This window comes from Megalops cyprinoides, chromosome 1 (assembly GCF_013368585.1).
Source record: "Megalops cyprinoides isolate fMegCyp1 chromosome 1, fMegCyp1.pri, whole genome shotgun sequence".
In the NCBI taxonomy this organism is placed as follows: Eukaryota; Metazoa; Chordata; class Actinopteri; order Elopiformes; family Megalopidae; genus Megalops; species Megalops cyprinoides.
Window position 1 is genome coordinate 27769418 of NC_050583.1, and position 27765 is coordinate 27797182.

General features: G+C 36.3%; 1 protein-coding gene across 16 annotated transcripts in view; it reads left to right on the forward strand.

Moving 5' to 3' along the window:
- LOC118775956 (RNA binding protein fox-1 homolog 1) overlaps window positions 1-27765 on the forward strand; it is a 206753-nt gene that overhangs the window by 175328 nt on the left and 3660 nt on the right. For 9 of the 16 annotated variants that reach the window (XM_036526029.1, XM_036526037.1, XM_036525950.1 and 6 more), the window contains exons 8-10: window positions 5800-5932; window positions 8200-8239; window positions 12885-12949. In XM_036526029.1, coding sequence (XP_036381922.1) covers window positions 5800-5932; window positions 8200-8239; window positions 12885-12949 — 238 coding nt within the window. Of the gene's footprint in view, window positions 1-5799; window positions 5933-8199; window positions 8240-12884; window positions 12950-13583; window positions 13634-18206; window positions 18260-27765 lie in introns of all 16 variants that reach the window. The other 7 variants (XM_036525967.1, XM_036525983.1, XM_036526006.1 and 4 more) reach the window with 5 other exon arrangements.

A 27765-nucleotide genomic window follows, 5' to 3' on the forward strand; every position in this document is an offset into this window, starting at 1 on the left:
GAGCCAAAGGCTTAATATTGAAAGGATACACTATACACACTTACAAATCCTAATCGACATTGACACAAAAAATGCCTGCACTACCAATGTGTCTGCAAGATAGATGGTGGATTGTGCCGCTTATATTTCCCGTCAGAAATCATTCATCGACTTTTTATGCTTTTTTGTATATGTCATGCATTATATATGTGAACTGCAATGCCAAGCATAAATCAGTTCGATGTGTATATATGTATTTAGTTTCTGCACAGCATTCTTGAATGCCAGGTACTGTGCGCTGTTGGAAGCCCCCTGACGTATTTGTTTTTAATGTCTTGAGATATTATTTTCACAGAAGCAAGCACATAACAGACACAGATTCACCAGAGAGCTCGCACTTTTGCGCTCGGCAGATATTAGAACAATAAACTACTGTGCTTTGGGAACAAAGCCTAGTAGTTTCCAGCCAACACCAATACATAGATAGGATGCCCCTTGAAAGGTGGTAAACCGTTTATTCCTAGAGGGAATCCCAGGATGTTGACAGATCCTGAAGTGCCTGTAACAACAACATACATCTAGTATTGCTATTTGTAAAATACTCTTGAAGCTCAGCTGTTCACAATATGCGACAAGAGCCGCGTGTTTTCATGTAAAGGTCACAGTCTTATCTTATTGTGTGGCTTGGCAGAAAGACCTGTGAGGGATTTATGTGTGTGCATGCACATCAAAAAGATTAAGCACTGACCTGAGGCTGGAAGCGTGTAGTAAAAGGAAGCTGCCATCTTTAAAATATTTCAATCCTAAATGAAATATGACCAATGAGGGTTATGGTACAGATAGCTGGCAGATATGTACCCCAAACACAATTGTAAATGAGAGGATAACTAGCTTCCATATCTTATATGCTGTTCAGTTTAATGTGAGGTCACTGTTGAAATGGCCATGGGGCAGCTGTGTGCAGTGAGGGAACCAGTAAGTTCTTGCAGAATGCTTTTACCCTCTTTAGCCAGTGCTGGCCTCTGTCACAGGTGTCCTTGCTGAAAAATGACTGTGATTAAATCCACAATTGCGTTTTCAGTGCTTCACTGTTGCCATGTTTGTGGCGCAATATACTTGATTATAGTTAAAGGTAGACAGAGTTGCTCCAAAGCATGGATCTTTTAGTCAACTGTTTAACAAAAGAATATGCTTTGTTAACATATTTTATGTTACTCTATACCAAAGTATTTATTTCAGCATTTTGCAGGGTTAAAGACACACCTACTCAAAACTAGGGTATAAAAATGTCATGAAGCTAGACCATTTTATGTATTAGAGGTGGGTAATCATTTTATTTACCCAGAAGAAGGAACTGCAAAAGGATTCAATTAACACACACTCTGTTTGCTAGAAACTGCCTTACATAAAAAGTTAATTAATCAAGGGTATGTCAATTTCCCTCTGCTATGTCATTTTGCAGAGAGGTAATTAATCACAAATTGCCTAACGACGAATCCAAGAACCATTTATGTCAAGGCAGGGTGGGTGGGTGGTGCACACACGCACACACACACACATTATATATATATATATATATATATATATATATAATGAAAATGTACACCTACATACTGTATGTAGAGTGGTGATTGAACATTTATTATATGTTGTTCTTTTAAGTCACCTAAAATGTGTGTCTAGTGTGTGATAAAGCACCTGAGGATAGTGTAGAGAAGAAGAGGAAAGGTTTGTGGTTGCAAATAAACATTTTTCGAATCCAAAAATAAAAAAAACACCATACTTTATCACATCATAGCATGTGATTTTAAATGTGTTGCATTCTTGCAACAAACAATGAGCTTAACAAAGGTGCATTATTTGCATTCTTCAGGGCAACAAACCTATAAAGCAATTATTTAGCAGGATGCTTCAAACATGAAAATGAAAGAACAAAGGTACATTCCAGTGCACACCAAGTGATCTAATCTTGAGGTTTTCAGTCTCCTACCTGCAGTCTCACCTTGAGATTTCCCCATAATTCTTACAGTATTATGGTTCCCATACTGCGTAGTTTTGCTTGCAGTTTGCTTTGCTTTTTATTTCTTACTCGTCTGCATGTTTTAATGCTATTATTATTTAGATAAAATCAATCTTTGTGTGATTATTAGTAGTTGTAATTCTACTGGGTGATTTTTAGAGAGGTCCAACATATAAAAGCACAAGGTTTACTGTAATGATCATTACATCAAGATGTATGTCCCAATATTGACGATTTGTAGTATGTGAAAATAATCTGTCAGTTTTTCTTAAAAAAAAAACAAAAACATTCTTTGATGAAGAGGACAGGCGTTTCAAACCTTTGACTTACAGTTTAAAAAAATCTGATTGTACTTATTTTGCAAACATGGTACAGACGTGTTTCCTCCTTGCCATCGACAAATGGTGAAGAATCTATTTGTTCTCCATTTACTCCACATTTGTTCTTTTACAGCATTCTAATGTGCATTAATCTGCTGAAAGCGAGCATGGCACTTTAAAAAGAGGGTTTGCCATATGTTGTGACAGTACTTGTTATATGCTCCTCAGTATCGCTTTGTGGCTTTGCAGCGTATTTTTCTATGACGAATCAAGAAGGGTTATATCCTTGCCATTCTGGAATTGGCCAGCAGCCCCTTTATATATTGAATATTTATTTTCAATCTTTAAAAAACAGGCCGTATACATTTGATTAGTCACAGATGATTAGGAGAGAAACAAGCTTGCAGCTTTTTAATAATTCTTTCATAAAAGTAGTTGTGTTAAATGTGAGGGGTTTTACAAAGAAGTGATATGCACACAGGAATGTCAAGGAAGGAGGTCCTTAATCCAGGGTTGATAGAACACCTTTCCCAAAGACATATGGGCCCTCTCCCTTAAACCTGTAAACACAAAACAAATTAGAAAAATAATTGCCCTATAAAGCAGTTGTATATGTTTATGGCTCTGATGCAGAATCTGCCTCCTGTTGGGTTCTGCATCTGCTCCACTTTAATCTCTCCCTCAGCACTAAAACTTTTACACTCTTTTTTATGCCCCTAGTAGTCTTCCATGCTGTACATTTCCATTTTTCATTCAGGCCATAGACAGTGCAGAGCGCTTACCATTTTAAATGAAAGAGCATAATCTAAGTTGTTTATCCTGTAAATATTCATGTCCAATATATTTCACAGATGTATTTCCTTTATAACTCATTCCCATATAAATGTGTATACAGCATATTTTGAATTGACGCTTGAATGAATGTAAACATGTCTGATCAGTCTCTACTAAATCACTTTGGTTCATACTCATTATAATATATGTTTTGGTTCATAGGTCTCTAAGTAGTACTAAGGTAAAGTTTTTGCTCAGCGGTGAGGACAAATTGCAAAGCCCACTGAATTCCAGCACTGCTGCGTAATTATATAAAAGAGAATTATCTCCTAAGCATAATTTAAGCATAAGAACGTGCATGATTAAATTGATGGGAACATCTAATCCTCCCAATGACTAAAAAACACGTGTTACTTGATTTTTGGTGATGCATTTTTTTTGTGTAAATAACAAACTAATATTTGTATAAACCTGCAAGCCAAGCATATAATAGAATCTATGTAACTGTTATCTTATTTTTAAGATTGCACAATCTATATTTGTGTCCAGCTTTCTTCTGTGGCTTTCTGCTTCAAGGGTATAGCTTGAAATATCTAAATCTCAACAGAATATCAAAGAAAAAGCCATACTCACTGCTGAGGGGGCTCTTGCAAAGCCCAAGGGTCTGAATAAGAAGGTGACAGTAGATGAGACAGATTAATTACAGCCTTGTTCTTTGTGAGCAAGTAAGCTTCCCTAATTATCCACTCTTTTATCAGCCCCATTTGCTAGGTAAAGTTTCTATTGAATTCATTATTTAAAGCCATGGAATACTTTCCACTGTAATTGGCATATAAAACACCACCCATCCTTACATTCAACAACACATATTCCCTTCAGTCTTGAATTAATCATGTGAAGTGTCATTACAAATAGTCGTCACAATATTACCTTTTCAAATGCATCTTTACAGACTTAAATGGTGTGAAAATGAAATCACCTTTCAGGATTCTGTACTAGTTATTTTCTTGATTTTTTTTTCCCATTGAATCTTGAAAACATACAAATCTGTGGTAATATCTTTACTGATATAGATATTATGTATGAAGGGATCACATTTGTGTTTATTTGAATTACATTACATTATTTTCATTATGTTGCACAGTAATGAAAAATACAGTTTTTACTGCTAGCAGAAAATAGAGTAAAAATTGTTTTTGCACACAATGTTTAGCAACATCAGTTACAGTTAGGTACATTAGTTGACAGCAGTGCTATGAAAAGTGTTAAATCATCTGTGTTTAAGATACACATTGAAAAACTGTTAGTTTGTTAGTTTTTGATGGTAATTTTCCTTTTCCTTTTTGTTTGATTCTCCTTGTTCCTCTGGAATTTGTTTAACCAGCATTGTCTCCTTTTTCTTTGCTTTCTTTTTGTTAATAGCTGTTTTGCCTCTATATATTGTATATTGTATATTATATATGTATATATTGGGAGTCTATTCATTCTCTAAGTTCTGGAAAAGGTCCAGGCTTTATCTGTTGAGAGCATCAACAGTCATTGGACAGTTTGTTAGAAACATTTGCAAACAGCTTAGTGGAAATTTCTCTTGAATATGTACTTAAAGAATGAGTTAAACTTGAGTACATTGCTTAAAACACTTTATTTTTTATCCTGAATGTGTGACTTTAAATCTAGATTAGTTTAACTGTTTTTGAAATTACTTTATAATCAAGCCTATATTGACACTCCCCTAGTCTAACCAAATTAATCTTTTCAAAACTGGGAAAAAAAAATCAGAGAAGGTGCACACCCTCACATGGCTTGCATGCACTTCTTCAGTGGTGAAAAGATGTGAAGTGTTACAGTGCTTTTCAAAGTTTCTGTGTGCTTCGGTGTTTTCAAGTAGCAATTTAATTTACATATTTGCACGGTGGATATCTCCACCGCCATTCCAATCACCATGGATACCTCCACCTACATATCTTTCCCCATCATTTTTTTCTTAGTGTCAGTCTAATTTAAATATTCTGACAGTGATGGAGGACAATTAAGCCATATGCACCTTACCTCAATTGTAATATGTCACATCTTAGCTGATGTTTTACACGCCCATTTTTTACTATTTTATGACCATTTTGACTGTAATATGATTCGATTGTGACCCCTAACTGTGATGCACTTGACTGAACATGACCCCCTGAGCTTCATATTGGTATCATGGCTACAGAAGTAATGATAGATTTTCCCCCATTAATGTTGAGCTCCCTTCTGTTAAATTGCTTTGGTTAGCTGCTATTTTGGGGTAATAGTGTACTGTTCTGATCCCAAAGGAAGCTCAGGTTCAGGGTTGTACAGTGCGTATGAACACTTGGAGTGTAAAACCCAGAAAAGTGGGGAAGTTAAGCCAAAGTTTACATTTTAGAGCTCTCAAGCCACTTAATACTCTTTTTTTTTTACAGATAACTCTTTAAAATGGTAACAAAACTGTTTTTGTGGTGGGCAAATACACCAGACCACCTTCAGTTCCTTGTGAAATGCAAGAAAGCCATGGTCTCTAGAAATGTGTCGCACGTAATGGCTGAAGGGAAAATAATACTATTCCACTGATTAATGGAGCAGAACAAGTGAAGCTGAGGTCCTGGGAAAAGGTGAGTCTTAGCTGAATGTTAAAATGTAAAAAAAAAATTCCAAATGAAGTCTTTCTCTGTATTTTTTTTTCCACAGTGCCAGGCTTCCCATACCCAGCTGCAACTGCAGCAGCAGCATACAGAGGGGCACACTTAAGAGGCAGAGGGCGCACAGTCTACAACACATTTCGGGCAGCAGCTCCCCCTCCACCCATCCCTGCCTATGGAGGGTGAGTACCCTGCCCTTCTGTTATTGCACAGCCCTGCCACAAGTAAATGCTTAAGCGGGCACATCGCAGTGCAATGCATGATGGTCTTACCTCGCCACAGAAATCAACATAGCATGTGACCAATCCAAAGGCCTGAAGACGTGCACCTTGCACAGAGTAATGAAAAATGACTGTAATTTGTACTGTCATGGTTGGTGGCTTTAAGCATTTTCAATGTCATATGTTGTTATGTAAATTCCCCCAGAGATTGAATGCTGTAGAGAGGAGAAAGCTGTGAACAGTCACAGATTAGTTTTATTATTTTATTTTTTCAGGTTTAAGACCGCAAGCACTGGGTGCTTAGGGAGGCTGGACGGAGTTCATTCGTATAAAACATGCCTTTTACAATCCCCTCAGTCAGTTTCAGGAGCTGAGCCCATTTTTACAACTGGGATCCTCAAATCTTTATAATGTGAAAGTCCTTGGTGTACTACATTTTATCTTTTCATTATCATCCACTGCTATCTCATAATTGTTATATAAATACTTATAGAGAATATGATTATTATTTTCGGCATCATAGCTTTTTAATAGATGTCCTCTCTGTTAAAACATAGATCAACATGCTTTGCTCATAGATATGTGCTTTTGTCTGTTAAAATATTTAGTTCCTGAAAAAGGGTTCTTTTTTAATGAATTGCATTTATACATTTTATGTATACTCCATTTGCAACAGATGTATTTGTATTATTTTATGTGAGACCATAGATTACATATCACAGTCGCAAAAACATTATAACGTTATAACTATATGTCATAGGGAAATATGAGTTGCATCATACATTTGAGATGACTCAAAACATGTAGAAAGAAAGCAGTATTATGCTCACACTGAGCATATGATAGTACTTGGCTCACATAAGAAACTGAAAATGTATTTTGTAAAGAAAGAGATCCTACATCAGAATGACATCTGAATCTAAAGGTTTAAAAACAATTAGAACTGTTACAACTTATGTGAAATTGATCTCTCCCCAGAGGTATCAGTGTGATACTTTCTTCAGTTTAATCTCTAAAGTGGTGGCCTGCTGAAATACGAATCTTGTATATGTTGGCATATCTGGAACAATTTTGCACAAGGGCCCTTTATTCAGAGATAAAAACAGATAATGAGCAGGTGGATCACAATTATTTTCACAATGATATCATTTCTAGGGGGTTGTGGGTGCTGCTGTGAATTTCCTGTGTTTGACATGTACCATCATTAGTATGATGCTCAATCCTGGTCTGTGGACCCATTATCTATACTTTTTTCCGAAAGAGCTTAGCCTGTTTGGTCTGACTGAGCTGTCAATTGAATATGTATTTGGATTTGGCGTCTTTTGATTACTCTGATACGAATCCCTTGCAACAAAATGTATCAATGGATGTAAAAACAGTGTTCGCGTATTTCAGATTATATTTTGTGCCACATTTGTGCCACTTAAACAAATTATTACCAATGCAAATCTCAGCTTCATATATCAGTTGTTGAATTGTCATACTGTAGTAATGTACTAAAGCAAATAACAAATGAAATGTCATTGAAACATCTACCCCCAGTTTAAGAGGAAATTCATATTACTTTTATCAAAAATACACAATTAACAACACATTCACTTGATGGATCAACAGTAAACACATTAAAATAGTGGTACAATCTAAATTACCACTCAGCTACAATCATGAATCAAAAATATACTTGAACAGAGCAGTTTAAACCAAAACCTCCATACACAGTGTGTTCTCAGGGCCAGGATTCGGAAAAATGGGTGAAACATATGCAACCACCAGAACAGCATTGTGCATCAAGCAGTAGTTGACATATACCTCTACACCAGCAGCTATATTTGAAAGATTTTAAATGGATGAGGAGCACACTGAAAGGGGAATAACATTGAAAAGGGAAAAACATAACACTCATATAGCCGGATTTGTGTATTAATAAATCATACCGCATTTCCCCCAATGCACTAGCTCTCTGTTCTGTTGTGTACTGATGAATCTGCAGCCTCCTTAGCCCCAAAATTAAGGAATGCTTTGTGAGTCACTCCCAGATTTGAAGTACTTCTTTTTGTGTGTTTTTTGTTCCTTTTCATTTCTTTTTAACCAGACTAACCTTAGCAGAGCAGTGGTTGATGGTGATGATGATTGCATGTGGACATGCACTAATATGAGTGTTCTTGTGTGTGTATGTGTGCGTGTATGCGCGCGCGTGTGTGTGTGTGCGTGTGTGTGCATCTTTCCAGTGTTGTATACCAGGATGGATTTTATGGTGCAGATATTTATGTAAGTATTCATTGCTGTGCATGCTGTCTTTGAACATTACCCCAGCCATTCCTCATACAAGTTTACTACTCTGGAACAGCTCTGTTTGGTCTATTTACTGTTCCTGGATCTGTCATAAAGAATTTAGGGAGAAATATCTCTTTGAGAAAAGACCTTTCACTCCTTCCATGCTCTCTTTTTGCCGCAGAGCATTGGAAATTGTTTAAGGCAGTCATCAGTACAATGCTTTCTGAGATTTTACTCTATCAAGAGAAAAATCTGATTGAGGCTACCATAATATATTTAAGCATGTGTTGATGTTGTTGTTGTTCACTGTGAATAATCTGATTAGCACTATTTTTTTGTTAGGCTTATGGATCAAGCTATACCCACTGCTTCAGTACCTTGAAAGCATTTGTTATTTTAGCAGTGTGTGCCAAGCAGTCTTTCGTAGATAAAAAAAACGGTTTTACATTGTCTTGATTGAGATCATGTAAATTAACTGGGAAAATAATCAAAGTGCAATATCCCAAATACATGGTTGCTGTACACTCCCCTGAAAAACAGCTCTGAAGCATCCAAGCATCCATTACCTGTTTGTAGTAAATAATAAACTGCCTGGGGATTTACAAAATGCTTTTTAATACAAGGACAAAGGTTAATAAGCATGGGAAATATACCTATACAATGGCATAATATATCAGGGGAAATGCTTAACTGTGAGGGGGATGCTGCAGCAACACAAATACCTGCATTCTCATAAATGTGCAATGCTAGCAGTGACAGAGACAGATTAACCTGAAAAGTGTAGTATCTTTGATTTTCATTTCATATATGGACATAGCTCCATGTTATTATTTAGAGAATGGGTAAATTGCCATCAACATTCATGACAAGCAGAATGTCAAAAGTTAATGTGCTTCTGGAGTCGCAGATTGATTATGGAAAGCAACCTGAAATAAATATTCATACAGAATCTGCAGAAGGAGAAATGCTTCCGATTGCAATGGAAATTGTATCTAGCTCTGTGTTGTGGCTGTATAATGAGAATCCCTTATGGAATGCTCCATTAATTTCCTTTGGGTCTTATGGACTGTAAATTCCTCCCACTATGCCCAAGGAGCTTTAAAGTTGAAGCATGTAAACATAAGCACCATATCCATGTGAATGCTGCAGCACAATGAGAACATCTGAAAAATCAGCCTTTGCTCAGGCTGTTAGTTCTCAGAATCTGTTATCTTTTCTTTTCTATTTCCTGTTTTTTTTTTTTCCTGTTCCTATTTTTTTTTTTTAAATGTAATTGGATGGAGGGGAGGGGTGTCTACTGTGTGTCTGACCCATCTGCCAGATTATCCACTCTGGGAAAAATAAGACACAAATAAATTGCATAGGGCCAAAAATGAGTGAAAACTGTGCAAACAAAAAGCTCATCTAATGTTCCCTCTCCTCTTTTGCCATTAGAAGAGTACCACTGTGGCTGAGATTGATTACTGCAAATTGATATGAACATTAAATATGCATTAGAAAGTATTAGGAAACATTACTAATATTTATTACAAGCCATTCTTTGTGGACTGTTTGGGTACATTTGGTAAATTTTTGATGAGGGGAGGGAAATTACACTGTGAAAGCATAAAGGAGAAGAAAATACATTGAGATTCTGACTCTCACCAGGGAAACCCTCTAAATTGATATATAATCCAATCTGTGGCACATATTACAATAAGGAAGGTTATTATCTGGATTTGTGGAATTGATGTATCATTACACACACTGCCCAATAATATAAATAATGAAGACATTGTCCATTTGCAATGCTTCAGTCCTCTTACAGTCCATGTTGTCAGTATGCTACCTTTTATTATGTATATTACACCTTTATTTAGAATGTAATATTTAATTGTTACAGATGTTTCTGTGTTGCATAGGCCCTTGAACCTGTAAATAGAACATACTTGTATAAAGACAATTTTATTCTGGTATTCATTTCTCAAGCTTCACCCTGAAGCTTTTGTGACAGCAGCTAGAACTAATCATACATAGTGGAAATCGTTTCATCCTATAACATGAAACAATCATGACTCTTTTGTCATATGTTTTCAGCAGTTTCTTTTACTAAGCTTTCTGGGCTAAAGAGGGATTTTCACAGCAGCACAAGCCATCCTTTGCATGCAGAGATCTATGTGGAAATGGCTGATGTATGTTAACTGTTGTCTGTGGAATGTGAAACTCTTTTGTTTCACAGGTTGATAATTAATGCATCATTGCACACAAATTGTTTCCAGTGTGCAATTGCTTGTTCTGTTTGTTTAATTTAACAGCTGTTATTACTATTACATGCAATCAAATTTACAAATGACAAGACATTTATTCTGTAATAATTTATAATCTCATAGGTAATCCAGTTAACATCTCAGAACAACCAAACATTCTATCTATCTATTCTCTCAGTGTATAGTTACAGTAGAGCATAAATGATGAGCTATGATTAAAACCTCTTTATATAATACCCAATGAAACTCAAGAAAAGAAAACAGAAAGGAGCCATACTTATCAAGAGTATTGTGCAACAGTGCCTTTATGTCATTAATTTGTTGGAGCTTGGACTAAATCAATGCATTGTCCTCTCCTATGTGGTTTGTTCACAGCCAGCCATTTCACTTGTACCTGTGACATTAACAAAGTTAATTTTAGAACAATTATAAAACCTACTTTGTTGCAAGTGCACTGAGATTTTATTGAATGGACATGAAATAGGTAACTTCATTCGGCAGTGTCACTTGCTAAAGTCATGCCAAGAGACTTGAAGCACAAAAACATGGACAATTGTACAGGCAGATTGTCATTTTTCATCATCAGGGGTTTTACTGTGAAAGTTACAGGTTGGAAGCATGTATAGCCACCACCTTCTTTGGACCAGGCTGCAAATGCTGTTTTGTGTGATTCTCAAAATACTGTTGTGTGTTATTCTGACCCTAGAGGCTCTATTCTCTCATCTCTGAGTCAGGAGTAGTGGCCTCATGCCATCCCAGCTCATCCCAAAAGCATTCAACAGGTCTTAAGTCTGGCAAAGAGAGCATCCATGGCATAATTGTCACGCTCTCATCTTACAAGAAATGCATTGCTTCATGTGCAGAATCAGCATATGATTTGTCCAACAGAATGTTGTCACATGAGGATGAATACACAGGAAAGGCATCAAAGGCAGGCCCCAGGACTTAATTCATGTATCACCTTGCAGTCAGGTACCCAATGATCACTGCAAGAAGATTTTTTTAGTGACTAGATATCGCTATCTAGACAATCATACCTTGAACTCCCTGCTGTGCTCAGATCATGCAGATCATGTAAATTTCAAAGCTGAGCCATAGCTCCCAAATGGCTCAAACAATTAAGGTGCTTGTTCCAAGTACAGGCTGAGTCACATGACCCAGGTTCAAACTTGGCCATGCCTTGTGCTGACCATGATCAAGCGCCTACATTGGTGGAACAAATTGGCTTCATTCCACTGGAGACTGTGAGGCTAAGGACCACTTGTCACAATGTTTTGGTACCGTGTGACTTCCTTGATTGACTGAGTTATTCAGATAGCCACTGAGATGATTTTCACCAGATGGTAGACATTGATAGTTGTGTACATCTAAATATGTATGGAACTCATATATAAAATGATGTACTTTTTACTTGGCTTTGACACATTTTTCTTTTTTATTTTGAATATTACTGCACATCAGCCATCACATATTCAGGTGTTGCTGACACAAAAGAAGAAAATGATTAAATATTTAAAACACAAGGGGAGCAACAATATTTACCTTTGCTCAGGTGACTTTTTTCCTTTTTTTTTGTGAAAACATGCAAAGTGAGAGGCAAATTGGTGTAAGGTACCCCACCATCTGTATGACGATAATGAGCTGGAGAAGGATATACCTATCCTCCGTTTGGTGACCGCTTCTTTGAGCACTGTGGGAAAATAATCACGTTAGGCATTTGTATGTATCACAAGATTGCATTTGCTTTTCCCCACACTCCCACATGAGCTCAGAGACTATCATGGATGGATGAGCCTGATGTACAGTATATATATATATATAATTTATATATTTGCACCCCCCCCCCCTTTTTTTTACAACCAACGTTTTTTTAAATATCTGTATCAGATGCTCAGTGCAGCCAAAATTCCATTATTGCCATGGTGCTTAATATCTCCTGCCCAGTGTTCAATAGCTCCTGAACATTCTTTCTTATTCCCTACTGAAACATAGCAAAAATATATGTTTTAAAATATATTATTAAATGAAAACTCTAAAATTAAACTAAACTAACATCTCTCTGTGGTGTGGTATCTTAAGGATGAAAAGAGTATGGCAAAATTATGTCAAATTACATAAAAAGTATGCACTTGCACAGTGCACTACCTCAGTAACTTCATAGATATCACGATAAAAAATGAATGAAGCCCCAAACCTTCACTTAAAATGATCTCATATTGTGTATAAGTTGCCCATATGTGCTGTTTCACCAGTATGAAAAAAAACATTATTATTTTTTGTCTGGTACTGTTAAACACTCATAAGTGATGAAAATTACGAATTGTCTCTGCATAAAGAAATGAGTGAACTTAAGTGAATTTCGGTATGTGAGATGTGTTGCGTTCTGTTTTCAGGGCGGTTATGCTGCCTACAGATATGCTCAACCTGCCACTGCCACTGCTGCTGCCTACAGTGACAGGTAAGACACTTTCACAGCTCATTGTTAACATGCAGGGTCAGACACACAGCCTACAAATTATTCCTGAACACATGACCTTAAACAGCTCCTTATACAGTAGATGTGCTTACTTTCTTGGAGACTGTCGCAAATGCATCTACAGCTATTCCTCTCGGGTCAATTGCCTTTTCCATTCCCAACGAGCCTCTAACACGAAAGGCCAGGCTGATTTATTATAATAATTCCCTTTTCCAATTTGGACAGAGCCTATCATGATACACAGTGCTGTAATTGGCAAATGAGATCAATTGAGATGTCACAGTAAATGTAATTGCTGAATGTGCAGTGGTGGAATAGTGCAGCAACTGTAACTGACTAATTAAGTGGGATAGACTTGACAGTTCTATAAATAAAGAAGCAAGAGTGTTTGGCAGAACAAAGGGAGAAAGTACATTTTGCAGACTGATCTGGATTATTTACTGCCCCCATTACATTACTGGAGAGGTACTTACCGAACACTCGCTCACTATTCATTGTGCAACTATTATACATCAATATCTAAATAGAATATAGGTTTTGCTTATGGGCAACCTTTAAGTTGAACTTGTAATAATTTTTGTGTTGTTTAAATGGTGTCAATGTCATCACTTTGGAGGAGTGGTTCGAACACGCATATACACTTGTGTATGAGGGGCCAGCACTGCTGTAAGTCAGATAAGCCTTGCATGCAGGAGTTTGCAGCCAATGAAATCTCAGGGTTTGATACAATCTTGCATGGAAGAAAAGCCAGCCAATCTCGGGAGTTTCTCAAATTATCTGTACAATTCCCATCCTGCATTCAAAGAAATATGCCCAATGAGAGTCTGGCTCTTAAAACTGCAGTGTTTGGACACTGGGTGGGATAGAGGCTCAATTCACTTTAGAAATGTATATTTGTTACTGTATTATTATCCATGCCCTACCTTATTATAACTGCATAACTGCATTATGCAGTTTTATGCTACTATTCCCAAATAAAATGTGAATAACATTCTATGAGGAGACATTAAATGTCACAGTGTAAGTGATGAAGGAGCATATTATTATCCTCAAATACATGCAGTAAGTTCATTTATGTGATTTAATGCAGTTAAAAATCTTGAAATCTTCAAATTGAAATGATTAATCTTGTCTGAGCATTGATCTTATGTTTATTTTTAGAACATGTAAGCAAAAGAGGCTGTGACTTTAATTGAATATGACTGGAAGTCTGAAGATTGGTTGTGCTGTTCAGACAGCAATCTACAATACCAGAAAGCCTGCAGATTGGCTTGCATGCAAGATTTTAAAAGGCCTGAAAACTAGATCCCACATTGCATGCAAGGGTAAATGTCCCACTGGTTGGTTTCTCATCTTGCATGGACAGCTGCTGTTTTTTCAAAACCTTTGTTGGTATGCAAGATTAGAGAGCCTGTAAAATGGCTATATTTGGTTTTGATTTTTTTTTTCCTCTTGTTTTTCTTTTACTGTCCCTTGCATGCAAGACTGTAGTAGATCCTTGGATTTCATTGGCTGTAATCTTGCATGTCACATAAGTATCTTGCATGCAAGTTTTTGAGGAATTATGGCGGTGTTAGCAAAACGTTGTTTATGACCCACCTAATATACATGCAGATGTGTTCTGTATCTGTCATCATGGGATATGTAGTCACAGCAACTACTTGAAAATACATGGATTTTCTTCAAAATAGAGGCACATTATTCAGTTTTACTACACTGTGGTTTAAATCACATTGCAAAACCTCAGCTACATTCTAATGTAATATTTTGTGGATTCATTTTAATGAGAAATTGTATCTGTAACAGTTACAATACTACTATTATTTTATAATTACAATTTTTTTTTTTTTCAAACTACTACTGTGTAGGAAATGATAGATAATGTGCTTTTATTATTTTGGTTCCTACATATTGTAATGGTTGTTGTAATGTTTTGTTTGTGTGTGTGTTTGTATTTCTGGTGAGATTTTACACATGCTGTAGTTGGCTTAGATGTACTGTAATGCTGTTCATGTTTCAAGAAAGCAAAGTTCTGGTGTTTGCAGGAAGCTCCTGATATGCTTGGCACATGGTCTTTTTGTGAAAGTTCCCTTTAAAGACCAGCCATAGTGTTTGCTCTGCTGACCCGTGGCATAATGTGCTTTGTGCATGGTAGTGTGTGAGGAAAATTTTTCAAGGGTTCATAATAATGAGCAATGCCAGAGGGCAATCCCAAACATATTTCTAATTACAGCATGATTAGCTTTCTTTTAAATTCCAGATTTGGGGAGCATTAAATAGGTACAAATCATGCAATACTTTGCTTAGACATTATCTTAATATCTCGTATTGTTACTTTTGTTTCACTGATTGTGGAATTAATGGTTAATTTCTTTTAGATCATAGCGATAGTAAATATTAACATCATAAATATCCTAATATAGATGCCGTGTTGTATTTATTTATATGCCATGAATAAGTTATTGTATTTTAAGTATGTGAAGAGCAGGTAAGTTTAAGTATCATAAGTGATGCGTTAAGTGTAACAGGGCAGTTGTCTTTTTTTTTTCTTCATTAGATTTTCCCTTTGGGTTAGTATTTTGTACATACCTCATGACAGTTACAACCCTCACTGCCATACTGGCAATCATGTCACAAAAGTTTGTATGAACAACAGTCGGTATTAATGGTCTTATCAGATTTCAGAGAATTGTGCTGGTACATTTTAGGCTTACTGTCTAAAAATCTAACATGCTGCACAGATATTGAACACACACATTGAAATAAATTGCACTGACATTAGAATGACACAAATTCAAGACTCATAGCAAAGAAAACGCTAAGCTAGTATTGTGGTATAATTGATATTTCAAACACTTCACACATTATTCCTACATTAGAATTTCAGATGTTCATTGATTGATTCAATTGGTTTGGTGTTAAAGTATCTGAATTTCTACAGATTTGATCATTATCTGAATCATTTGGTATCTGATGTCATTTGGTTTGTGTGTCTTAGTGCAAATCTCTGGAGTTAAGCTGGCAACTTTTAAATGCTGAGGAGTACCTATTGGCTTGCAGAATATAATTAACCGCTGTTATATAGTGAACTGAAAGTAAATGTAATCCAGAGCTGGAATAATTAGTGATAAAAGGAGAAACTGTTACACTGGAAAGAGAGGCTGCGATAATTGAAGGATTAACATGTGCTTAACTCTCCATATTTTATTACTTTGAGATGCTCCAACTTTATTAGGTAAGAGTAGGTCAATGAAAATACAGATTTATTAGCATACCTTTTTAGCTTATTATTACAAACTTACAAAACAGTACAGCTAAGCATTAAAATGTTTCTTCTTTCAGGTTCATAATAACCAGATCATTCTTATTAAAAAGAGAGCACCCATTCTTTCATCTTGCTTCTAGATTGCACAGCATTAAAACCCCTGGTAGCCCACAAAACATTTTGGGACATGATATTCATTAATTGTTACAGATGATTCAGATATTGTTATATGGAGTCAAATCCATACAATATTGATGTTTATCTTGAAAATCTACTGTTATGCCTGAGAGATGCGCAATTGTTTCCCAAAATCAATACATGCAACTGACAATTCCAGTCAGCATCCACAGCATATACAGTACACTGTATTCGTTTTCAGTTCAAGATGATCCATATGTTTAAATTTACATTGTTAGGGAGGATGATGAGAATGAGAAAGGGAAAAAAAACACAATTCTGTGGCATATGTGAGCATCAGTGCTATTCAATCCTCTCACTTTGCAGCCTGTCATTAAATCAGCTTTACAGTGCTAGACATTAATGACAAATATGCTTAAAAAATAAAAGTAACACTTGCTTGAATTTAAGACAAATGAAAAGGTGGACAAACTGAATAGCCTCCTTTAAGTGTTGGCTTTTTTCTCGTGTTCCAATTTCAAAAACGGCCTTAACTAACATCTGTTAGAAGTAGACAGTCTGAAGTGCCATTAGTTGTTCTGAGCAAATCTAATTGGAGTATGTATGAGTCAATAAAGGGAAGTTTGGCAGGGTGAAGCTGAGTGGTGCTGGGCAGGTGATATACATTGGAACTTCCACCAGCAAACATACTTGAGGTCAGGCTGCACCACATCATACACATCATGAAATGCACTTGTGTACCCATTTTGTAATAAAATGAACTGTAGCACTAATGTAATGTTAGGAATATTGTACAATTTTAGTAGTGTAGGAAAAACAGGTACCCACTATATTCCACTAACAGTATTTTATTCTGCCTTTGAATGACCATGACATGATAATGATATTTGTGCATCCATTTGGGTACAGCTTATTCATGACCTTATAAATACTTGTTTATCAGAATGTACATCACATACATTAATCGTTAACTGATGTTCTAAGAGAAAGTAATCAAATACAAATACAATATGATTTTTAATCAAATATTACATTTGTATTTATATATATATTCGTAACAGAGACACATTGATATCATGCGTATAATGTGATGCAGATACAATACATTTCAGTTTCATATTTTCTTTGTAACTGTAATGTTACACATACCACTGAAGTAACTCACTTGTCATTGAAAAAAAACATTTAAATGATCTTGGTGTTTCATGAAGCGCATGCTTCTTACCACAAAAACCTCAGTGAAATGCAGTGAAATGCGCTGAATCTATTACTTATCTGTGTAAATGATTGGCAAGCCGTCTGTGAGCATTCCACAGTAGAGCTATGGTCCCAAGAATTTTCTTTTGCAAAGTCTTTGAAATCAGCATGCACTCTTTATGATGCATGGGTTATTTTGTGCACATAGCCTTTTTTCATAGTTTGCGCTGTAAGATGCATGCTTGCATTAAATGGTCATTTGTTACATTTTATAATATTTTAAGGGTACAGACATGTCAATTTCAAAATTGCATTACAGAACCAGTGTATAATTATGTGAATAAGTCACAAGAGAAATACTGGCTTAATCACGTCTACTGTGCATAATTGTTTTTTTATTATTTTGATCATTTTGTCCCCCTCCATGCCATCAAACCCAGCATGTCTGTGCTCCATAACTCCTTGCGGCCTCCTTGCGTGTGGGGCTGTGCTAAAAACTCAGATCCTTTTGCTCGTGAGTTGAAATCCATTTACCGCCAGCACCCTTCCTTCTCCCCATCTTCAGACATCTACTCAATTCGGCAGGCAGCACATTGCCCAGTCAGCAAGCGGTATTGTGAATTTTATCTTCTCTTGCAGAAATCAATTCGTCTTCGTTGCAGCAGATGAAATTTCTTGTAACACCTCTTCAGGTAAAAAAATAAATAAATAAATAAATCACTGACACTTTTTTGATGCATCCACGAGGGAGCCAACATATTTTTTTCTTCTCTTCCTTTTTTGTGATTAATGCACCCAGCAGCAAGGGCTTTCGTGGCCCAGCTGTAGACAGTTGTGTTATTATTTATGGCCCTTAACAAATAAATGTTAATTTTTGTCATGTTTCCTTTCTTCAACCAAGTGAAGCTGTTTGGAGCATGCATGGATATACCTGGCAGCTACCGCATTCATCTATTCATGTGTTTCTCCTCTCATCCTCCGTGCAGCATTTAAGGGGCATGTGTTCTTTCAGAAGATTGAGGAAAAAACAATCACAAGCTAGAACTTGGGACTTGTGTCATATTTTCTGAACCTGTTTTTCCTTCTGGTTGTTTTGGTATGATCTTTTTTGGATGGATACACGTTTTCCTCTTGCTTTCCTTAAGGAAGAATTTCATCTTCAGTTCCAAGCATCTTTTGAGTTGTCTTTAAAGCTGTTTGATTAATCTATGGTGGATGACCTAAAAATTCTTACACTGATGATCAGATTCACATAGGTAGTGTGGAAGCCCAAAAGAAACAACTCTCCACTCATTCATTCATTTGTTCATTCTGTGAGACTTTTTAAAAATAAAAATGTGTGAATGTGTAAAATGGGTTATAGTTTAAAATGAACACGCACAACTAATCTGAAAGTATGAGCTGCAGACGCTACTAATAGTACATTTCCTCTTAAATAACTCTGAAATCAGAACACTTTAATCTAAATAAACTCACAATAAGTAATCTCCCAATCTACTTAAGGCTACTCTTGCTAATTGCTGAAAAAGTGGATTGCTCTTATGCAATTGCAGCAGCCAGAGTGAGATGTCTTTCATGTGGAAGAATGTTGCAATATATTGAAAATTCTATTACTCTGATGGTTTAATCTTTAAACTTAAAAGAGGATCCACACCTGTATTTATAAATTAGCTTTTTTTACAAGAAAGGTACTGTGTTTGAGAGTATGTTGTTGCTTTTCAAAGACTGATATAATCCTCATAAGCCATTTTGTCTTCTCTCACCACTTATTGCCAAAGTAAATTAGGTTGTTCTTTTCAAAAGGTATTGCGGGGGGCATGGAGGGCAATCCTGAAGGTTCAGCCATTTCTAGACCAGTTTTTGTATTAAACTACCATTGATCCCCTGAGTGTTGAGGGCAGCTGAACCCAGAGTATCAGACTTTAGATGAATCGATTTCCTGGACACTTGCAAGATATGTGCAAATGCCAAGAGGAGAACTAAAGGGCACCATCTGTAAAGGGCTAGCGAAAGTGGTGGGCTAAGAGGGAGTTGAAAATGGATTGCGGTGTATACCTTAATATCATTATGTTGTTGCAAGAGAAGACAGGAGGAGGATGGAAGTGGTTTAATCATGTCATGTGGAGTGAGATGGATTCCTCTTTGCTGGATTTTGGGTTAAGGAAATAAAAGCAATGCTCATGTCAAAAGTTCTGTCTGGGGTGTTCAATGGAGTAGAAGATGACAAAGGACCAGCTAGAGTTTTGCATTGAGATACTGTACAGTACGGTATGAAGGTGGATTGAGAGTACATCAAAGACACCATAGTCAAATCTCAATGAGCATGAAATATATTGCATCTATCTAGATTTCCATGCTAGGGCTGCATTAGGATTCATTTTGGCAAGGAAGAATCATTCTGTCATGACTGTAAATGACATTTAAATAATCTTCTCAGGCAAGGACCAGAAGTTTATGCCTCTTCACAGTACACTTGAAATGGTGAATATGAAAAGAAAAAAAAACACCTCTTTTCCATTAAGGCCATTAAGAATGTTTCATACTTAGGTAGATTGTTTGTATCTTGCCTATGATAAGAACAATGGCATTATTTGAACAGACTGCAGTCTTGCACCTTGTTATTATGCAACCTGTAATATTAGGGGTGGCAGAAACATATAGAAGCAGGGGGATATTATTTCAGTAGCCATTCTTTTTTTAAATATGTAGACTGTATATATATATACAGTCTACATAATATATATGTTCATGTCTAAACTGTTCCTGATTGTTTAAAGTAAGTATTATAATGACTGATTGAATGACAGTGAAGTTTTTCCTGAAGACATGCATATTTATGAATTGTAATTCATGACGTTTCGATTAAAAAGGAAAAATAATACTTGCCATGTGTTTCACTATGTGTAACCTTGGAGTCACCTGTTCAAGATTTGTGACAGTGCTGTTTACCAATTCAGAGTTTCATCTCTGAATAGACTTAATACAAACTAATTAAAAGTGGCCCTGTAAACAGAGATAACACAGGTCAAACAGAGAAGACTGGGCTGGGCAGTGAAATATGTAGACAGGCAGGCTCTACAGTGAATAACAATGCCCAACCTAATCTGCTGTGGATTAGCTTCTTAATCACATGGAGCGAGTAAATATGTAAATTAGATAATTGACAGGCAGTGTTCTGCTTTCTGATTGGCTCTTATCTGCCCCAAACCCCATGCAGGTTCTGTCAGACCCAGAGGAGCAGATAACCCAGGTTATTTTATCACATGACCTTATGGGACTAGGAATCTCCCTGTCAAACAGACATTTAAAGGAGCATGGAAGTCTTACTTCCTAAATCTCAAACCTGGAAGATAATTGGGGGCAGCACCTGCAATAGCCCATTGGAAGTCTCCCAGAAAAGATTAATAACATGGGAAGCTTCCTGTAGCTTGGATTATTGAAGTTTTTTGTTTGTTTTAGTCTTTTTACTGTTCTTTAAACCTAAAGTGTACATTGTACTTATCATGTTATAAGGATGCAAATGGGCATCCTAGATTTCGGAAGTGATTTTTCTTCCTCTGTTTTTCAATCCCAGATTTCCTTGATGTTTTTTACGCTTTTGCTATGACACAGCTAAAAACAAAAAAAGTCTTACATTCTTGTTTCCATTCCGTTTATATCTTTTCAATACAATTCACTGATACACATTACATCCAGTAATGTGCTTATCAAAAGCTTTTGAACACAACGAGCATCCTCAACATTATTGGTAAAACAAGCCAGCATTGATGACTCACCTATACTCCTCTTCCAGTGCTTTCTCTGTTACTGTTCTCAGCAAAAAATGACTATTATGTCTCAAGAAAGATTTTAATATTTCCATGTACATTATTTTACTTTATTTTGTAAAGTGTAATATTAACTTAGAGAATATAATTTGAAACTAATTTGAAACTGCTTGCTGATCAGGCACATTTGCTTCACATTAAGTCACTGAAATGCCATTTCTAGGAAGTTTCAAGGTTAGATAAACTTTGATGGCTGCAAGAAACCACTGTAAATTCAAATCAGCAACAACATTACCAACATGCGAGAAAGAGATCCTTGACCAAATTATGGGTTTGTTTACCCATGTACCAGTGGTTTCTACACACGTATGAATCTTGGGTTCAGTGTGGGATAATTGAATCTGTGGTGACATTTAGTCTGTTTGGATGTGCAGTCTTTAGGTATGCAGTCAGCCTTTAGCTGCCACTTTAATTCTTTCATCAGTACAGTTGGTCCAGAAGATGGAAGTCCTGTCAAGGGTAGTGTCTATGGATGTGTACATATTCTAGAAACACTGTAATCTCTTACTGCTGACAATAAAAAGTCATATGCTTTCTCAATAGTATTTCATTAGTGATGACACTTCTTTTTATGGTCCTATACCAAAAGCAGTGTTCCTGTGCACATGGGAGAACAAATGAAAGAAATGCATCACTGTATCTCAGGATCAGTTTAATAAGATCTGTAATCATGCTTGTAGCTGCATCTTTTCCCTGGTGTGATCGTTTTATTTCCATCTTCTTCAGACAGAGAATACTGTAACAGTCTTGTCTTCTGTCTGCTTGCCATTATCATTTGACAGCTTGCCTAACTTGTGCTAACAGTTTTAGGTCATTTCATATGGACAGTCAAATGTGACAGCTTGACGGGGCTAAGTTCAGATGGCGGATGGTTTGGCAAATTGCAAATACGGAATGACTGGAATTCTTTTGATTAAGCTTAGGAATGATGCCTAATCTGTGTTAATCAACAGTGTTGTGGGAACTTATCAAGAAGAGAATTCTTTACATAACACAGTGGCAATATCTTTAATGCCAATCCTTGGAAAAATGCAGAAGTGCAAATGTACATAATTGCCAAATGGGATTGTAGTCATGTGAAATCATTATATATTTATTTGAAAGTTTATTAAACTCTTCATTTCTTGTGTGTCAGAGGAGAAGAGTTTGACTGGTAGTAAAATGTAATTGGATGTAAAGAGAAAGAAAGTTCTAAAACAAGACATTTTACATTTTTTTCTTTGGGGGGCGTTAAGATATTTAATCTTATTTTTAAATCTGTAATCTCATAAATGTGCTAGAAATCATTGTCACACTCCACTGTCTAAGCTGCAGATCAGAAAATAAAGTTAAATTCTCACTCTTTGCTGATAATGTAATCAGAATTAGCACAAATAATGTATATCTCCTTATGGCTTTCATTTGGAAAATGCTTACTGGCAGGATTTAACTAGTAGACCTTTTTCAGATTAGTGCAATCCTACTGATCTGAAACGTTCTGTTATGCATTTTTTAAATACTGCAATTTTTAAAGATGCAACTAAATAGTTTCATTGTGGCAGTCACTGTTGAAGTACTGTTTATTTTGTGATTACTTCAAATGCCTCATATCTGAGGTGTTTTTACTTTACATATTGTTATTCAAATAAATGAACAGTTTCAAAATATATGGAATGTGTTTAATTTCAGGTATTATTTGTTTCTAATAAAGGTAAAGCCATATCTGAATGACATGTGCCTACATACATTCCTACACGTGAAACTATATAATGACAATAATAGTAAGAAGTAATTGGTTTGGTTTGCCTGCTGAGTTGTATATCTATATACAGTCATAACTGTACACAACACCATCTGATCATGAGGACATTAGTTACCTAAATTAGTATTAACAAATGAATAACTTGTGTTATCTTTTGTGAGTGACATTATCAAGCAAACCACATTGCCACTTGCTAACATCTGGTGTACATTGATCTGTCTTGTGCTATTTTGTCCTGCTTGAAAAGGATCCCATTGCAGTAAGAAACATGATAGCAATGGAACATATTTCTGGTTTGCCAAAATCATGTGGCAGTTCCAAAGGCTAAATCTAAGGACCACCGATAAGGATTGTATGAGTGTGCAGAAATGTTATTGTAAGATATTCTTTTCTTTGTACAAGAGTTCTTAAAATATTACTTCTGGAATGAAAAAATAATTAAAATTTTATAAATATGCTGGGGGGGGGGGGGGGGGGTGGGGGCTCCCCGGTGGCCTAGTGGCTAATGCGTTCAGCTCTACAGCTGAGGCTCGATTCCAGTAGTGGCATTAGCTGATGATGACTAGGAGCCCACAGCAGCGGAACAAAGTGGCTTAGTTCCATCAGGGATAGGGGTGGGCATGTTGCAGGTGCTGCTTTTCTTGCCACTCTCAGGCATGCTATTACTCATTAGGTGTCGGCACGTTGCTTGGATGATGTAAGTATTTTGAGTTTTCCTCATGTTTTCCAGTGAGGTGCTGTCATTGCTTAAAATGACCATAAGATGACATTTAGAAATATATTGTCCACTGTAGCACAGCCCTAGCAATTTAGATGAACAATTAAGAAAAAACAATTAAATAAATTAAATAAATAGTCATGTGATACTGGTTGATACCATACCCAGATATGAAAGATATAGACGATAATGAAAGAAACCAACTGGGGCCAACTACGTCTGTAATTACTGTAAAATGCTGTTCATGCCGGCAGCAAATTGTGATGCCATTTGAAAGTCGTGAATAAGTTGTATAATTTTAACCCTTTGACAAAATAATTTTAATTTTACCAGACCTCTGGAAGTGAGATTTATGTGTCACAATAAAACAGTGCTCTCTATGTCCTCAGTTGTTATAACTGTTATTAATTGTGAATGTTAAATTTGTACATTTATTTGATTCTAAAATTTATTTTATTATATACCATATGTATAATCCAACTGCTGCTTGCAATCATTATAATTGGAATAAATTGCTGCAGTAGACTAGAGTAAATTAAGTCAACGTCAACACCATCATACATTACAGTGGTTATGATAATCCATTGTGAAAATGGAAAGATATTTCAGTGGTTATTTCTACCAGGAAGGCTGGCAAGGAATGTAGGCTCACTACACCAAATTTTGTGTAGCTTTAGACCTTTGCAAGGCTATTGCCAATGAGTTCAAGTAAAAAACAAAATAAAAAAACAGTATGTAATAGTATAAACGTATATGTTGTGTTGTGGACATTGTTGTATTCATGTTGAAAGATGTGCTATGTACTACCGAAATTTGACACACATGAGGCAAGATGGTCAAGCTGTGAACTGAACATGACTGAAAATTTCCATTTGAATGTATTTTCTTCAAAAACTGCTACGAAATGGTCTAGACCCAGTTAATTTGTTTCGCTAGCTAGCTAATTAGGTGGCAGTCAGTGCCTGCTGGCACTCTACAACTGGGACCAGACCATCTTGAGTTAGTTTTCAGTTACACAGAATATTACTGCATTCTGTTTGGATTGTTTTGAGGCACAGCTACTGTTAAATCTGTTCTGAGTTCATACCATAATATTTTAAATAATTTAAAAAAACAGTACAGTCATTTGCCAGCATTGATATTATATAATGGTTTATATTTGTAGTCTGTATTCTCATGCTTGTGATTCTTTTTCCAGTCTGGTACCAGTGCAATGTGTATGTAGGCACTATTCCCTTAAAAAAATCAAGCGCCATTTTTTTACATTAGCCTTTTAGCCAAATGAACCAAAGGACTGTCCTGAAATAGCTGCCCCTACACATCTACTGTATGACTGTGAAATGTGTCAATGGTCATTTAAATATCAATTCAAAAGGGATACTGGCAATCAGGTTTTTGGTTCAATTTAATTTGGCTGTTGTGTTCAGTTTAACCACTTGTTGACCACTGATCTTTGCAGTACATTATGTGGATAGGATTGGTTTTGTGTTATACAGTAGGCTACAACACAACACAATTAGTTCATGTAAAACAAAACTGCAGTTTGTTAAGAGGTTAAAGAGGTATCCTTAAAAGAAAATTAGAAATTTTGCTGCAGTAGCCAGATATAAAAAATATATACAACTTTGATATATAGTAATTTGACAATAATAGTGGTAATGACGCCAGAAAGTATAGCTGAGAGTTGAACCCAAATCCCCAGGTTTCTTGCTGCTTTATTTATTGTTACTCCAAAAGAGATTATTTGAATTTTTTTGCACAATTGATTTCCCTTTATATTAGGGTACTTCATGTTTAAATGCAACAATTAGCTTTGTGAGCATTATGAATTTGACATGATTTCCACAGGCCACAGCTTCTGCCAAGTCAATCAAATGACAACGGTGGAGTATCTCAAATGCGCTCCCAAAAAACACCTCCACTTTGTCCTCAGCTGCAGTATATCTGTACTTGTGTTACGTTGTGTGAAGTGTGGACTCGTTCACTCAATTAGGAGTAGGACTCAGCTGAGTACATTTCCATCTGCTCTGCAGAAAATTTGTGTTGTGGAAACAAAAGAGAGCTGCATAACAATGAATATTCATTAGCTCTGCAGCAGAGTAGGCAGCAAATTATATTAGTGAATTTGTTGTACTAGTTGCAACAGTATACAGATATTAGACAAAAACAGCAATGTAAAATTACGCAAAGCTCACAGAATGTATCCTACATGTGATACACTGTACTATGGGGGGCTCCCATGTTCAACAGAGTATGCAATGCTACTAGCATGTATCAGCTAGCACAAATAACTCTTCTCCAGGCAGAGGTATCATCATGATTATTTATAAGTAAACCATTTCACAAGGTTATTAATAAGAACTAGCGTGGCCAGAGATCTCTGACTTTGAATAAGGTATGATTGTTGAAACAAATTTAACTACCATTTTAGTGGCAAGACCATGACCGTTACTAACATTCAAAGGCGATAAGCATGGGATAAGGTAAGGTGAGGTGAGGTGAGGTTCCACTATTGCAGGGCACAGGGGAAGAAGGAAAGCCTGATGCACATGGTAGGCATTATGTGTATACAGTGACACAAAAATGTGTTATGACTGTCAAGGCAGTGTTATGACTGTAAGACACATGTGTTGAGTGCAGAAGGTTTGGGGTTCAGGCCCATGCTGTTCTTTGTTTCAGGGGTGGCAATGTTTCATAGTGGTAAGGAGCAGGGCTTGTAACCGAAAGGTTACCAGTTTGATTTCCCACTGGGGCACTGTGACTGTACCCTAGGGCAACGTACTCAACCCATAAATGCCTCAGTAAATATCCCGCTGTATAAATGGATAAAATTGTACCCTGTGTTAGTCACTCTGGATAAGAGTGTCTGCTAAATGACAACAATGTAATGTAATGAACAACGGCTAACGGTGTAGACCTCAATGTAGAGTGTAGAGGGAGAAATGTCTTCTAGAACAACAATGTTCAGTTACACCAGCCAGTTACACAGTTGTCATCATGTGGTTTTAGGAGCATGGATCTAGCAACCAATCTTTTGTGTTGTTCAAATTGGAGGACCTCATTCAAATTGAAAAACTGAAATGTCCTCCATTGAAACTGAGCTTGGATCATGAAGTCAGTTCAAATGAAAGAAAATGATCATACTGAAATGTGCTGCTGAAGTTACAAAAAGAAGCAAACAATGTGGCTACCAACTTCCAGGTTACCAAAAGCCTTAGGGTTTTAAACACCATCAATGTCTCAACCCATCAGAATATGATATGCACTAAATACATACAGAAAAACTGGTACATGTTCCTAATGAGAAGTCAGTTTTAGGATGGACATGTGAGGTATTTCAGGACAATTCTAGAGGACTTCAGAGGAGTGCATTTACAGTATTTGTTGCCATTTCAATTAGTCTCATGAAGGAAATATTTGGGATAATTTTAATAAATAATTTAATTGAGCATGTATGTGGATGTGTATGTATGTATGCACATGACAGATAAAGTTTCCACTATAGTACAGAAGGCTCCTTAAAAAGAAGTAAAAATGAAATATTTGGTTTGAAGTATAAAGTGAAAATCCGAATCATGATGCTAAATGCGCATGGTATATTTCACTGCTTTTATATATACTCAAAACAGCTCATCAAGCCAAATAATTATTTTATGCAAGTCAGTACCATAGCTAGCTACCATAGCTACCTAGTAGCTATGAGAATTGAAGAAATGCAGGACTAAGAAGGTATGGATGTAATGACTTTATGTAGCAAGCTTCCTAGCAAACTAATTTTTTCTAGATGCAACAATGCTGTCAGGTGCATTACCCTTTTTAATTTAAATTTCCTTTCTTTGAATGTTTCACCCTTCACGCCGACCACAAAACAAAGCTTGCTGCTGTCAGTTAAACTCAGGCATTAGTTTGATT